Source organism: Molothrus ater, chromosome 8 (genome assembly GCF_012460135.2).
Source record: "Molothrus ater isolate BHLD 08-10-18 breed brown headed cowbird chromosome 8, BPBGC_Mater_1.1, whole genome shotgun sequence".
NCBI lineage: Eukaryota > Metazoa > Chordata > Aves > Passeriformes > Icteridae > Molothrus > Molothrus ater.
The window spans coordinates 23,796,275-23,810,155 of record NC_050485.2 but is presented as its reverse complement, the minus strand read 5'-3'; the positions used below and the strand labels follow the sequence as shown (position 1 = coordinate 23,810,155).

Here is a 13,881-nt window from a genome sequence, read left to right as displayed (position 1 = left end):
CTATGAACCTGAGGGTGAGAGGAGAAAGAGGCGGTGGTACCAAACAGCAGCTGCCCTAATGCTTCTAATGAGGGGATGGTGCACAGCAAGTACCTCATGATCAGCCTGCCAGAGTTCTGCAGTTGGTGGCTGTCATGCACAGGCTGTGTTGAGGAACTTGTCTGCACTGCAGCCATTTTCTGCTAGGAGTCAATTCTTGCACTGTGCTGTACTTTCCTTTCTGTAGGGTTATGGCTTGGATGTGCCATTATAATTTAGGTTTTGGTCTCGTAAGGGATGTGCTGCCTCAACTGTGGTTGCTTGGCCACTCTGAGACTTTGCACACCTTGGTTGTGAGCACCCATTTGTGACTTCTCTGCTGCCAGGGGGTGTTGCTGGAAGCTTCTCAGTCTTCTCAGTTGTTGAGTCTGTTTAAGCAAAACACACATTTTTCTGCTGACATGCTATTTCAATGGGCCATATTAATGCCTTTCTTCTGTCCTTCTGAGAAGCAAGCTTGAAATTGGAGAAGAGAATTTCAGAGTGGGGGGCTGGTTTTCCCTGAGTTTGGACAAATGCTGTGATTTCTCAGTATCTCAGTAGCTGTGGAGGTTTCTCATTTATACTTACCCTTGTGCAGAGTTTATAAAGGAAATCTTTAGAAAGAAATTACAGCTTTATGAGTTCTGTGGCAATTAGGAGCTTTAGCCTGAGTCATGGTTAGATGGATGGAGGCTCAGCTACACTATGGCCCCAAGCAAAAGATCTGACCTTAGCTCTGGGGCTAGTGAGCCAACCTAGAGGAGCTGTATTGTGAAATGGGCTAGCACAGGGTTGGTGTCAAGGAAGTGCCACCCAGCCCTCCAAAGATGGTTTTACCATGGTTTGAATTTGGCCCAAATGCACATTTTTAAGTGTAGGCAAGGCCTTTTTGCTCATGTTAACTTTTCTGAGGAGGAGTTTAGGTAAACTATTCCAGTCTAATTAATATCAGCTGGAAGCCAGCTTCTCACATTTTGTGCCTAATTATAAGTGTATGCTAAACTGTGTTTGCTACCCGTGTTGATATGTTACTGCTGAAATCAGGAACAACCATGAGGACGTGTTTTTGAAACGGTCTGGCAGGTCCTGCATGTTCGCTGCTGTGGGCTTCGTGGCAGGAGAGTCCACCTCCTGCTGAGGGAGAATAACTAAATTTAAACTTTCCAACCATGAGCCTTGTGAAGCAAAGTTTCCAAACCTCTGCTGGGCCAGAAGATGGAAATCTGTGTCTGAATTTGGAGAGTAAATAAATAGAGCTGCCTAGGAGCTGCCCAGGGGCATGCGAGGGGTTGCTGCTTGGGGTCCATTGTCTCCCAGCCACATGCCCCAGGGAGGAAGGCAAGGGCTTGTAGCTACTGTTCTCTGGTAAAATCTTCCATGACAGGCTTTGGATTGAACTTGGGTGACTTTTAGCACGAACACTTGAGCATTGTTTCAGCAGGGTGGTTTTTCTCTTACAGACAGTTGCATGTGGCATGGGAGCAGAGCCCAGACCTTCCTTCCCCCTCGCTGGGCTGGGCTGTGGGATCCCAGCTGTGGGAGGGATGTGTGGCCACCTCACAGCTCACTCGTGTTGGTGCCCATCTCTTTACAGCCCAGGCTGGCACCTTTGCTCTTCACAGGCAGGCTTGTGTGAAATTTGCTGTGTTTATGACAGCCATCAAAGTGTATAAACTGTTCTGAGGGGCATGTGCAGAAATAGCTGTTTTCCCAACTCCCTTTGGGGAAGCTGGAAGGGTGGTAATGGGCAACAGTTTGCATGGTCCTGACAAAGCAGCTTATGCTTTCTGGGGAAACTGGGCTTTCACAGACAACAGAAGTGGTTTGCTTACCTGTTAGACTTTTTATTTTCCTGTTGTCTTAACTCAGACCTTATCTGAATGGAGGAGAATCTAGTTGTGCTTTTATCTGAGAGCAGCAGGTTCATAGACTCACTCAGGGTGAGTGAGTCTATGTCAAAATCATTGGAGAATTCAATAAATCCATGTAATCAAGCAAGAAAAGAGACAAGGATAGTTACAGTTGGAATGCATTTAATCTGAAACTGGCATGCATATAATTTTATTCATCCATCCACAGATATGACCTAAAGGTTATATCCTTATATATTGCTGAATACTTAACATTTTTGTAGATACTGGTTGAAACTTGGATGTTCAGGTGGGAAGACAAATAACTGGTGCTTATGACCTGAAGTCAGATTTCAGTTGGCTTTTCTGTCTTTATTTCTGTTCTGTGCAGTACTTTCCAGCTTCCCAGGGTATTGAATTCAGGTCGTGTTTGTTAAACACCAGCTGTGGTTACAAGTGCTCTAGAAGCACTTTTGTATCCTGTTCTGAAATCTGTGTTCCTCTATGAATGTCTTTGCTGTTTCCTACATTTGCCTTTTGTAATACTTCATATTAGGATTTGGGCAGTGTTTGTGCTGTTTAATATGTGCCCATGTACATATTTACATATACAAAATGTTTTGGTACTGTAGATGTGCTTATAGCAAGATCAGCTTGGAGCAACTGACTTAGAGAATTTCAGTCAAAGTTGTCATGGATGGACTTTGAATTTCTTAAAGTAAATTGATATTTGCTTCACTGCACCTTTTTTCTAGCAAGGCTGCACATTACCACTGGGAGAGGATCTGATAGAAATGGAATGATAGCACTAAACCCTTTCTTGTTCTAGGAAGCTGCAGAAAATCTCAAACATGCACCAAAGCTGCTGACTCTGTCATCTTCTCTGTAGCATTTTATTATTCTTGTTTCTCTAAATGTTGACTGAGAAACTTCTTTTGCTTCTTTTTGTAGGTTGGTGGTTTGTGAGCACAGCAGAGGAGCAGGGATGGGTCCCTGCTACATACCTGGAATCCCAAAATGGAACCAGAGATGATTCTGACATCAACACATCTAAATTTGGGGAAGGTATGGAAAGCTTTTTATTACCAAGAGAAAACTGGTCTTCTCGTGCTTTATGCTTTTTTCCCCCAAGTGAGAGCTTCTAATTGGAAGGAGATGCATGATAGAGCCACAGGCCATTGAAAGGAGTGAGATTTAACTTTAATGGTTGCTCCTCATTAATTTCCTTTAAATTAATCTTTGAAAATAGTTTCACTGCTGTTTGCTATGGTCTGTGGTTGTGTGGAAAGGTAATTTTAATTGGTATGGTCTCATTCTGTTAAAAGTGAGATGCCATTTGTCATGTATATGTATTTAGCCACACTGCTTTCTTCTTCTTTTTTTTTTTTTAAACTAAAGATGCTTAATTCAGGTTCCAGAAATGGAATAGTTCAGCATTGCATGTTCCTCAGTTCCCTTATGAAAGACTAACCACATCTTAATGGGCTTCTCATGTAGCAACTGTGTACAAAGGACACTTTTATTACCATTTGCTCCATTCTAGTGAATCTGTTGCTAAATCTAGGTCCTCTTGACATGACACTTGTGTAAAATGTATGTGAAACTCAGCTGACCTTTCCTTAGCACAGGCAGGAGGCTTAGAGGTGTGTTGGGGTGACCATCTGCCCATTAACAGAGCACACAGGCAGAACCAGACTTTGTGCTGGGCTCCAAGGGTGACATCTGTGGCTTATTGAAATCTTGGTGTAGACTGGTAGGTCAGGAACCAGTCTAGTATGATGCAACATTGCAGTGGATGCAAAAGCAGTGAGTAAAGCTTCCCTGTTATTAAAGACCAGAACTTTACTGCTCTGCTCTGCAAGCACTGAAGAAAGCCTTGACTGTTGGTCTGTAGCTTCCTCCCTTCTCCTGACTCCTAAATATGGTGTGTGCTTCATAGCCTTATAGCTTAAACTGCTTTCACTTCATGCTCTTCTTCTCTTTCATGTTGCCCTCTGGAGTGTACTCTGCACAGGGATGCTGCCACCCAGCAATCTGTTCTGGGTAATGGAAAATCTATCAAATATTCCTTATCTCCTTCCTCTTGGTCCCTTTTAATCCATTACACTGCTCTCTTCAGCTATGGTCAGCAGTCCTGCTCCCTGCCTTACTCCAAATCCAGATATGCTGAAACCTGAGACTGCCCTTCCCTTTCTGCTCAGTTCCATCTCAGTGACAGATGTAATTGCATAACCTCTGCAGCTGCTTTTATGTGCCCCAGATTTTGCTTGCTTGCTTTTTAGTAACTTTGGTTTATATTATTAGCCGTCTAAGCTAAGACTTCCTACATTCTTTGTTTCTTCCCCTCCAGTTTTTCTTTACTTGGGCTGTTTTTCTCCATATAATTACTTTATAGGAGAAGAAGTAATTACTTGGATTCACTGTCTTTAAAAAGGTGTATCAAAGTGACTGTGCTTAGACAGAAAACTTGCCAGCTCTCTCCAGGTAAGCAGGAGAAATGAGCTCTGATGTAACTGAGGAGGAAGGCACCTCTAGTGGATAAATGCCTTAGCCCCACAATTTAGAGCTTGCACAAGTTTCAGAGTGACTCCAACAGACATTTACTTCCTGCAACTGTCCAATCTCTGCTCCCCAACTTGGAAAGCACAGAAACACTGATGTAGGGAGCTTTGTGTATCAGCCCCTTGTCCCTCCCCATTTGAACAGGCCTGGAACAAGTCCACAAGCCAGGCAAACCTTGAAGTCTGCTCTGCTGTGGCAGGCCCAGGGGTGCTGAACACATCTTGCTAATAATCCTGCCTCTACTAATATAGCAGTCATGTTTTCATGTGTCTCTTTAAATAGTATGTTCCCTGAGAAAGACAGAAGTGTCTCCTCCCTGCACCTGAGCTTGCACAACATTTTTGTCTGAATGAAGGCAGACTGATTGTTACCCAGGCCTGTGTTTAGACCAACACATTTTGCAAGTCTTGGAAAACAATCAGAAATCAATCTAAAGAAACTTTTAACAGCTACAGGAGCTAATAAAGTAAACATGTTAAAATAATCTCTGCAAAGATGTAGACACTTGTTAATAAGCAGCGTTTCTGGTGACTGTGGCATGACCGTCCAAGTCTGGGCAAAATGACAAAATTCAGTATTTTTAAGGAAAAAACCCTGGCTCATACATAAGCATCATTGTTGTATAAAAGGGCTGTCACTGGGGATGGCTGTACGTTGTGAGGACACGATGTGGTGGATCTGTGTGACCCACTGTTTTCAAGGGGTGTTCCTGGATGGCTAAATCCTCCCAACTCCCAGTGTCAGAAGGAGCAAGCTGACTGCTCTGTATCAACACCTTGAGGCAGTTTCAACCCTTTCTGCGCCTCTCCACCCTGCAAGCCTTTAGATTCAGCATTTAATTTCCTCCTTTCTTGTATAGAAATCTCCTAACACAGGCAGCCTTATTGCAACTTAACTTCTCTCTCTGCTATATTCTATAGCAAGGTGTCCTGTGTTGTCTCCCTGTGTAGCATGTGTGTAACTGGCAGTCTAATGTCCTGTCCCCTGATTTGGGGAAAGTCACCAGGTTAAATCTGCTCATCTTTTGTCCCTCCATGGGCTTCCAAGAGGATCACTGATTTCCATGAGCCAAAACCACAGCTATCTAAAATTTTGAGATTTGGCTCATCTGAAAATTTGTAGTTGATTTTTGACCAACGTGGGATCAAAGGGGAAGTACAGAGCGCCAGAGACTACATGATGTACCTGTTCAACACCATTCACCACACCTCCACTTAGGGTGGTGTGGAAAGGTTTGGGCCTTACAGCAAAGGAGAAATTGAGGAGAGTGGGCTGGATGTAAAAGTCTGGTCTAAGTCCCTGACAGATATAAAGGACAAAACGTCAAAAGCCACTCTTTGGTGAAGTTATTTTTTTTCTTGTCCATTAATGATTTCCCAATCAAATAATTTTGCTGTGCCTGATTGCCAACAGAGCACAGTTCTAGAAGACAACTGTGCCTAATCTGGTATAAGGATACAATCCCTAAATAAGTGCACATATACAGAATTGAATTATTATTAATGATGTGATATCAAGGTTTATGAACAGCTTCCCAGCACCACTGGTAAAATGATTATGTTTGCACTTCAGCTATCACTCCCTCGCAATATGTGTCATTGCTTTGCAGCAGCCCCTAGCAACCTTGCAGTAGTTGCCAAATTGGGATGGAAGCCCTTGAATGGAAAAGTGTTTGGCTGTGTTTCTGTGCCAGTCTAATGGTTCCAGTGTCTTTCACACCTGTGCAGGCAAAAGAAGAATCTGAGTAGAAATCTAAGTATGTGCTTCAGAAAACAAGTGGTGTCCTCTGTGCACAGCTGCTCTCACAGTGCCCTTTTCATAAGTGTCTTGTCTTTGTTTATACTTTAAGTATAAGTTATTGTTTGAGTATGTAACTAACACTCAGTCCTGGCTTGTTAGCTTCTTGAGCCTGATGAATAATTGCAAGGTTAGTTTTTTCCTGATATTGTAATCTGTATATTAGAAGTTTTGATCATGAGAAGCAGCTGGGGCAATGAATGCAAGTCATGTCCTCAAAGCACATCAGACTTTTCACTTGGGTTCAGTTCCTGAGTGCTGCTCTTATGAGGGAACTTACATAAGAGTTTGTCGGTTTGTTTATAGTGTGATAATTTTTCATAGAGAGGTTTAGATCCCTTGGGTTTGATTTCATGTGCAATAGACTGAATTCCTCAAAGATCATGCAGCTGAATTAGGAGATACAACAGCAAGGATGATGTGTCCTGCCACTGCACTCTCCTTGGACAAGCTGTCTTAAGTTGTGCAGCTTGTTTTGGAGTGTGTGTATGTTTTTGGTTTTTTTTTAATTATAATTACTGCTTTTTAAGAAATGCCAATAGCAAGAGTGGCAATTTGTGACAGTTCTGGATGGCTCACATTGCTCAAGCTCAAGAAGTTAACTTGTTCCACTGTACTGTATGAACTAAAACAAAACATCTGCATCCCACCTAACCCATTCCCACTAACAAGACCAGTGCTTGTAAATACCGTGTTTTGTTTTTATTCCTCACCCTCCCATCACTTTTTTTTTTCTTCTTTTTTTTTTTCCCTTTGTTTTGTTTCCATCCATGTTCCAAACTAGTTTCTAAGCGACGCAAGGCTCACCTGAGGCGCCTGGACCGGCGATGGACGCTGGGCGGGATAGTCAACAGGCAGCAGAGCCGAGGTGAATTCACAGCTTCCTCTGCCACCAGCCTCTCAGGGGCACCAAAAGCCACACTGCAGCTTCAGCAGCTGTGTGCCAGGACCTGCATCTTTGGCACTTTGGAGCTTTGGCCCCTCACTACCAGAGTGCAGATGCGGGTTTCGTACATGACAGCTTGAGCGTGGCTAGAGCCAGCATTAGGCACCCAGGAGCTGGAGGCTGGTCATCAAGGGCAGCTCTGCAGTCTGTGCTGTTGGGGAAGCTCACATCTGTTGTGTTTTAACTTGGGCATATTTGTGCTCAGTTTCTTCTGCCTCAGTAAGGACAAGTGATACTTTCAGGGCTGTTAAAATGAGTTGAATGCCAAAAAGTCGTGGTTGGAGATGTGCACACTGGAAGAGTGGATGGTGTGGAAAGATGAAAATCCAGTTGCATTCCCCTCTCTTCCTTGCAAGCAGTGCTTGGTACTAAAGAGAGTCTTGAGAACTTTTGGGAGTTTTTGGCATCATTCCTAGGTATTTAAAATGCCACCAGTAGCAGCATTTTAGTTGGTTTGGTTTGTTGTGTGTTCTTTCAGATTTTGCTGGTCTAACAGTGAGTATGACAGGGTAGGGGGGAACACCTTGTGTTTGGGTGAAGTCTGAGGAACCCTATAAGCAAAGTATTTCTTAAGGGCAGATGAATCATCTTTCCCAGACCAAAGGTATCCCTAGCTATCTCCTGCTCTACTTGGAAAATCATCCAGATGTGTTCATTGCCCTTGGGAAAGGAAAGGTGGGACAAAGCACCATTTGCACCTCTGGAACTTTCAGACAACCTTACTGAGGGAATGGATCCGAATGCAAGCACAAGAGATGATTCCCAGTTAATGGAAAGGTGCCCTTTTCTATTAAGGAATGTACTTTTAAAGTGGCAAATTTACCTTCTGGATTTGATGATAATACTATGTGCAGACTCCTGTCTCAAGCACACCCAGCTTTTCAGCTTTTCAGTGACCCTTTAACTTTGTTTCAAATTATTATTGAGGAAACAAAACCAACAATAGCTGTTCTACCTGCCATAGCTTGACCTTGCAGAAACTGAAACTACCTTCAGAAGACAAGGTCTTGCTTCTCAGCCACCAAATGCACTCTGAAGGCACCAAACAATCCTCATAAGCACACATGCTGTCTTGAGGGGGAAGAAAAAGTGTGCTTATTTCTGTGCCCCAGCTGTTTGGGAGCTACTGACTTTGCTTTGTCGAACTCTGCTAGATGCTTCCTGGCAATTTAACTGGGAGAATTTATGGGAATCAGGTTTCTAAACAATTTATTTACTGGTGAAAACAAATGCATTCTTTTATATTTGTACAATATTTCAAACAAAACTCCATGAAATATTAAGACTGCCTAACCAGTCCCTTAGCAGCCAGCTGGTAAGACTCAAGGACCTAAGTTGCATTCCCAGGTTTTCCCTCTTGCATTCTGATGCCCACCATGTGTGCATCTTCTCCAGACCTGCCCTCTGACCACTGTCAGTGTCCTCCCTGGCAGTCTTCCCCAGTACAGGCTGCCCTCATCTCTTGAATCTTTGCTGTTTTTTTCTTGCTTCATTACAGTTTCTTCCCTATTAGGCCCAAGCAGGGCTGGGGTTTTGAGGGTGTTGGAGAATATGTGCTTTATCTCAGACTGAATCTTGGCACTTGGACTTGGCACAGACTTCAGCAATCTGTGATTTTGTCCAAGGTTTGGGGCACCCTCTGTGGCTGGGCTGCTTCTATAAGGTCTCTCCAATGTATTTCAGCCACAGCTAGCCAGGCTGGCTAAAAATAAGCTGTTTATTGTCATCAGAAATGATAGCTTAGGGAATCCTTACAAGAGCAGGCTTATTGGAAATAAAGTTACTTGAATAAATGGGCACAAGTTGGAGACAGTGGCTTCATGATCTGGCAGAACTGCAGCCTATACAGACATCTACGCCTTCCAAGCTGCAGTTGTTGAAAGTATGAGTCTCTCTGGGTGTCCAGCCTGCTGTTCTCTAACAAAACACAGTTTATATGAGGTCAGGATAGATTTTCTCCCATCTTCCCCTCCCATCCCAGCCCAGAAGACTTCTAACAAGGCCAAATTTGGGTGAATTTGCACTGAAATGACACAATGCACAAAGTGTATATATACAGTCCCCTGCCAACCTTCAAGTCCTTGCTCCAAAGCACAGAAGAACTCAAGTTGTTCAAACAGGAGGTTACCAGAATTGTTCAACACAAGCAGAACAGCTTCCCCTTCCCCACTTGGCCTCTTCCTTGGAAACAAACTCAATTAAACATTTTGGCTGAAATTCTTCCCACCCAGCAGTATTCTGCTTGAAATAGTCCTTGCTGCTGGAAGGGTTAGCTCCAGGAGTTCATTGGAGTTTAAAAGCAAGCTGTAAAGAATGCCTCCCTTGTATTTGTGCTTGGGTACCACTAATAAGCATTTTTATCAGTTAGGCTTGTGATAGAATCACTTTAAGGCCAGAATCAAAGGAATTAAGCATTGCTTCTGAAGGGCAGAATTTTCTAAGTGACTTGAATATTAAAAACACTGAGAAAGCTGGAGTGCAGAAGGGAAGAGTGTTTGCTTCCCTGTTAGACTGTGCCTGATGGGGGAAAATTATTTGGGGTATCATATGGCTTATTTATTTCTAACCTTTCCAATGCCATTTGAAGAGGGTAGGCATCTCTGACCTCCACATATTTGGAAGCAACGTTACTGGGTCTGTGAATAAGAAATATGAAAGACAAATTGTTGAATATCATGGTAGTGCTCCTTTTTTAAACCTGAAAAAAAATCTGCAAAGGGAACAGCTGTAGTCTGTTTCTACAAAGAGAAACAGATGACTTTTGTTGCTGAACTTTTCTCTTTAAAATGGTCTGTGGTGTGCCCAGATCTAAGAGATTACGTTGGTTTGTGTTTCTTATGTAGCTGCAAATCTTACGTTTTTTTAATGTTAAATGTGGTACATTTTCTAAACCTTTTCCTATACATTCTGAAACTCCTGTAATACAAATATGGGTTGTGAGGAGAAGCCTGAAAGTTTGTAGTTTTCCTCAGACTTGACACTCATTAGACCTGCAAGCTGCAGAGTTCATGTTTTGTACAGGGTTAAATAGTAGATCTACACATGCAGTTATTTGGAACTTCCCCTGGAAGGGAATTTAGGATTATTTACAGGCTTAATTTAATGAAAAGTCATTTGTGCTTTTACAGTTTGATTGGCAAAATTGGGATGTTACATGCCTGTCTTCTATGCCAGATATCTGACCTAAGTTATTGCTGCTTTGGTTTTGTGCCCAGTGCTTTCAACTGGAGCTGTTACAATGCAGGAAAGCACTTTAAAGTTATTCATACCAACAATATCGTGACATATGGGCTGAATTTCTGCCAAATGAGCCAATTATTTAGGAGTAGCTTCTAGCACAAGGAATAAGCTATTCATTGGAAGAGTTGAAGTTAGAACTTCCCACTGCTTGCCTGTCTTAGGGAGTGAGGGAGCTTGATGGGCAAAGGTGGTGTGTAGAGGGAAGGCAGCTGTGTAACCCAGTGGTCTTGATACTTGAACCTCATCCTGAGTTGGTTTTAATACTGGAACCCCATGTCCTAGCCCAGGTGGGTGGTTCTTCAGCCAGTTTTGTATCTGTGGAAAGAGCACTTGGTCAGTACTGGTAATCCAGCCTGGCTGATGTGCCTGTGCACTCTTACACTTTCCTGAATGTCACCAGAGCTGCTCTGCCCTCTTTGGCAGCCCCCTCCATGAGACTTCTCCCCTGTTTTCACTCTTTCCTGCTTGTGATTGATGGTGGTGAAATGTTTGTCATTCACAGCAGAAGACTGTGAGTGACTGCTGTGCTAAATCAAATCAGCACAGAGCAGCTTCAGACTTAGTTTGTTCTCCCCTTTGGTTGGGTTTTTTGGTCTGGTTTTTTTTTTTGTTTGTTTGTTTGTTTGGGTTTTCTTTTGCTCTGTTCTCCAAGGAAAGTGGTAAATGCTTATTGGTCCTTGCTTGGTTGAAGTAAGAGCATGCACAATACAAAGCTGTTTAGAAGAAATGTCATTATTGTTCTTTTCTATCTGTTGGCACAAGGTTTTCTATTATTTAAAACAAAAAGCAGGGGAGGGAAGAGGGACAAAGGCTGAAGAGCTTCTGTCTGCAGATGAACTCATTTGATAACTGTGGACAGTCATTCTCTCTCTGCATATTTAAGCAAGTAAAACAAAGTCCATGTTGAATTAATGCATTGCTTCTGGAACAGAGAGACTTTTTCCAGAAGCAGGTCTGACAAAGGGGGGGTGGAGCGGAGGAGTGGGGGAGGGCAAACACAGACTGCTGACAGAGGGGAAAGTATTTTGAAAGAAAATTCTTCTGTGGTTTGGAAGATGTAGGTTTGGGGCTGTTGTATTTTGCTGAGAAATCATTAATTGGCTTATTTCTAGCCCAGTGCCCCCCTATCCCTTCCCCTACCAGCATATCAACCCAGGAGGGGGTCACAGAAAGTTGGGGGCATGTACAAGCAGCAGCTGAGCAAAGGAAATGATTCCCTTATTTGGTTGGCTCCTGGAGCACTGCTGATAGCTTCCATGCTTATTAATGGAGGCAGAAAAGAGAAAACTTACAAAATAGAGGTGAAGGAGAGGAATGTGAACTGGGGCTCTCAGAACTTGGAAGCAGAAATGTCTGAGCACTGGCTGTTTGCCTGGGAAAGATGAGGCTGATTGTACAGGGCTGGAAACGTGCGTGGTATTTTAGCTGCTTCAAGGCAAGGCTCCTGTCCCAAAGAGTTTACAGCCTAAACAAAGAGAGGGAGATCTGTGCATCAAAGGAACGTGGGCAAGTGGCAATTTGGCATGAATCTTACTGCAACCAAAGGGGTTTTCACAGTGTAAAATGATCCTTCTTCAGTATTTTTAAAAGCTTTTAGAGAAGGACTAAAACTAAGCTTGTTTGGGAAGGCAGGAAATAGGGTAGGTAAGGCTTTTTTTAGGAAGGATTTGAGAGCTTCAGGTTATTTGATACCATCGAGGAAAGAGCCTGCTCAGGCTGATGAGGCATCATATGAAAGGCATGAGGCTGAGTGGGAAAAGATCACAGAATTTGAAGGAATGGGAAATCCACATGAACGTGTGAGTGTGTGTAGTAGGGCATTAAAGCAAGGCACAGCACACAGGCTTGAAAATTCAAGATGGAACAACTGAATTGGGAATGCGCTTGGTAGGAGTCTGGTTGAAATGCCAGAGAAGTGCTGTGCCAAGAGCCTTCTGCAAGAGCAGTGTGTGTGGAAAGGCTGGGAAGAGAGCAAAGCAGGCAGGAGGTGTCTGTAGTGGCTGTGCAAGAGTCACTGAAGGGCCAGTGAGGAGCAGCAATGGTGGAGAGCTTTGAAAATGTCAGGGCAAGTCTGGCACCTCAGTGATAGACTAGGAGGAGCCTGAAATAACAGTGCCAAGGGAAGATAGAATGAGGAAGATTTTGAAAGAGCTACTGAAGCTCTGTGTTACAACTCGAGCTGTAAAACCATAGGTCTGCTTTCCTTGACCTGACATTAAGTATAAATCCAGACAGGCAGAGGAGGGACCAGGTTGCCATTTCAAGACACCTCATAACTTCCATGTGCTCAGTCTCACATGCAAAATATGGAATTCTGGTTTGACAGATGGGATTGGAGGAGCCTCACAGGCTCTGTCAGGTTCAGTGTCTTGCTTTGTCAGCCAAGTCAGTACAATTTGTTCAGGAGGGAATGGAGCTTCATCCTAGCTGTCCTGAGGTTTTTCCTGTGGGACAGGTGTCCTAACAGGTCACCTTGTATGGAAAATGCCATAACTAATGCTTAAAAATTCTTCTGAGGTTCCCCTTTTCTACTTGGTGAAACAAAAGAAAATTTACTCAGAAATAGGTTGTTTAAAGGGATTGTGTTGGAATGTACCCAATTGCTCACCATGTGCAAGCTGCAATTCTACACAAAAGGGGGGGAAAAAAAGCACAGTTGTCAAGGTCTGCAATTATCCAAAAATAATTGTCATTGACATTAAGTCTTCCTAAAATTTAAGAAGTCAGATGTCTCATCCCTCATTTTTCTGCAGCCATTATGTTGTATCATAGCCAGTGAACAGGCTGGGCAAGACAGAAGTAGTATTTCAGTCCTCATTACACTGTGACTGCAGAGGTGACCTCTTGCTACGAGATGAGCATTGCCAAGGTGGCTACAGGTCATCTTGCTCTGCTGTAAATCATATGATGGTTTAATAGCTGTATTATAAATTTGTTTTATGTGAAAAGTTGCACTTCATTTAGCTTCATCTTAAAATGGGTGGGACAAGAAACATGGGTGTGCTTAAACTAGCCAGGTTTTAGATCAAGTTTTGTATGAGTTGTTTTGACTCTGCTCTGTATTCAAAAACTGGTTTTAAAGTGTCTTTTTAGTTTTAGAGCTATTGTTGTTTATCTGTAGAAGAGGCCTCAGCTTGGCAAAACACCATGGTGTTGCTGGAGAAACATAAAATGGTTGTGTTCTTATTTTGGTGGGGGTTTTTGTTTTCTTTCCTTTTTCCTTTTTTTCTCTTCTAGTGGTTGCAGAAGGACATTAGATGTTAAAAACTTGTAAAAAAGTGATCCATAACACTCAAACACCTGTGATTTCCTTGTACCAGGTCTGTTGTGTACATCTGTACAGACCATGTAGTGTATGTGGCTGTCATGCAGGGCACTGTGCAGCTCAGATCCTTTGTCCTGTATATGTGCACACCTTCCAGCTGGACAGCCCTACCTGTGCTGCATTTTCTGGGGGAAAAAATC

The 13,881-nt window shown here is 43.1% G+C and overlaps 1 protein-coding gene across 2 annotated transcripts in view; it reads left to right on the top strand.

Moving 5' to 3' along the window:
• SH3PXD2A (SH3 and PX domains 2A) overlaps positions 1-13,881 on the top strand; it is a 234,716-nt gene that overhangs the window by 203,987 nt on the left and 16,848 nt on the right. The window contains exons 9-10 of one of the 2 annotated variants that reach the window (XM_036385913.1): positions 2,823-2,936; positions 7,015-7,098. In XM_036385913.1, the coding sequence (XP_036241806.1) occupies positions 2,823-2,936; positions 7,015-7,098 (198 nt within the window). The remainder of the gene's footprint in view (positions 1-2,822; positions 2,937-7,014; positions 7,099-13,881) is intronic. The other variant, XM_036385914.1, reaches the window with a different exon arrangement.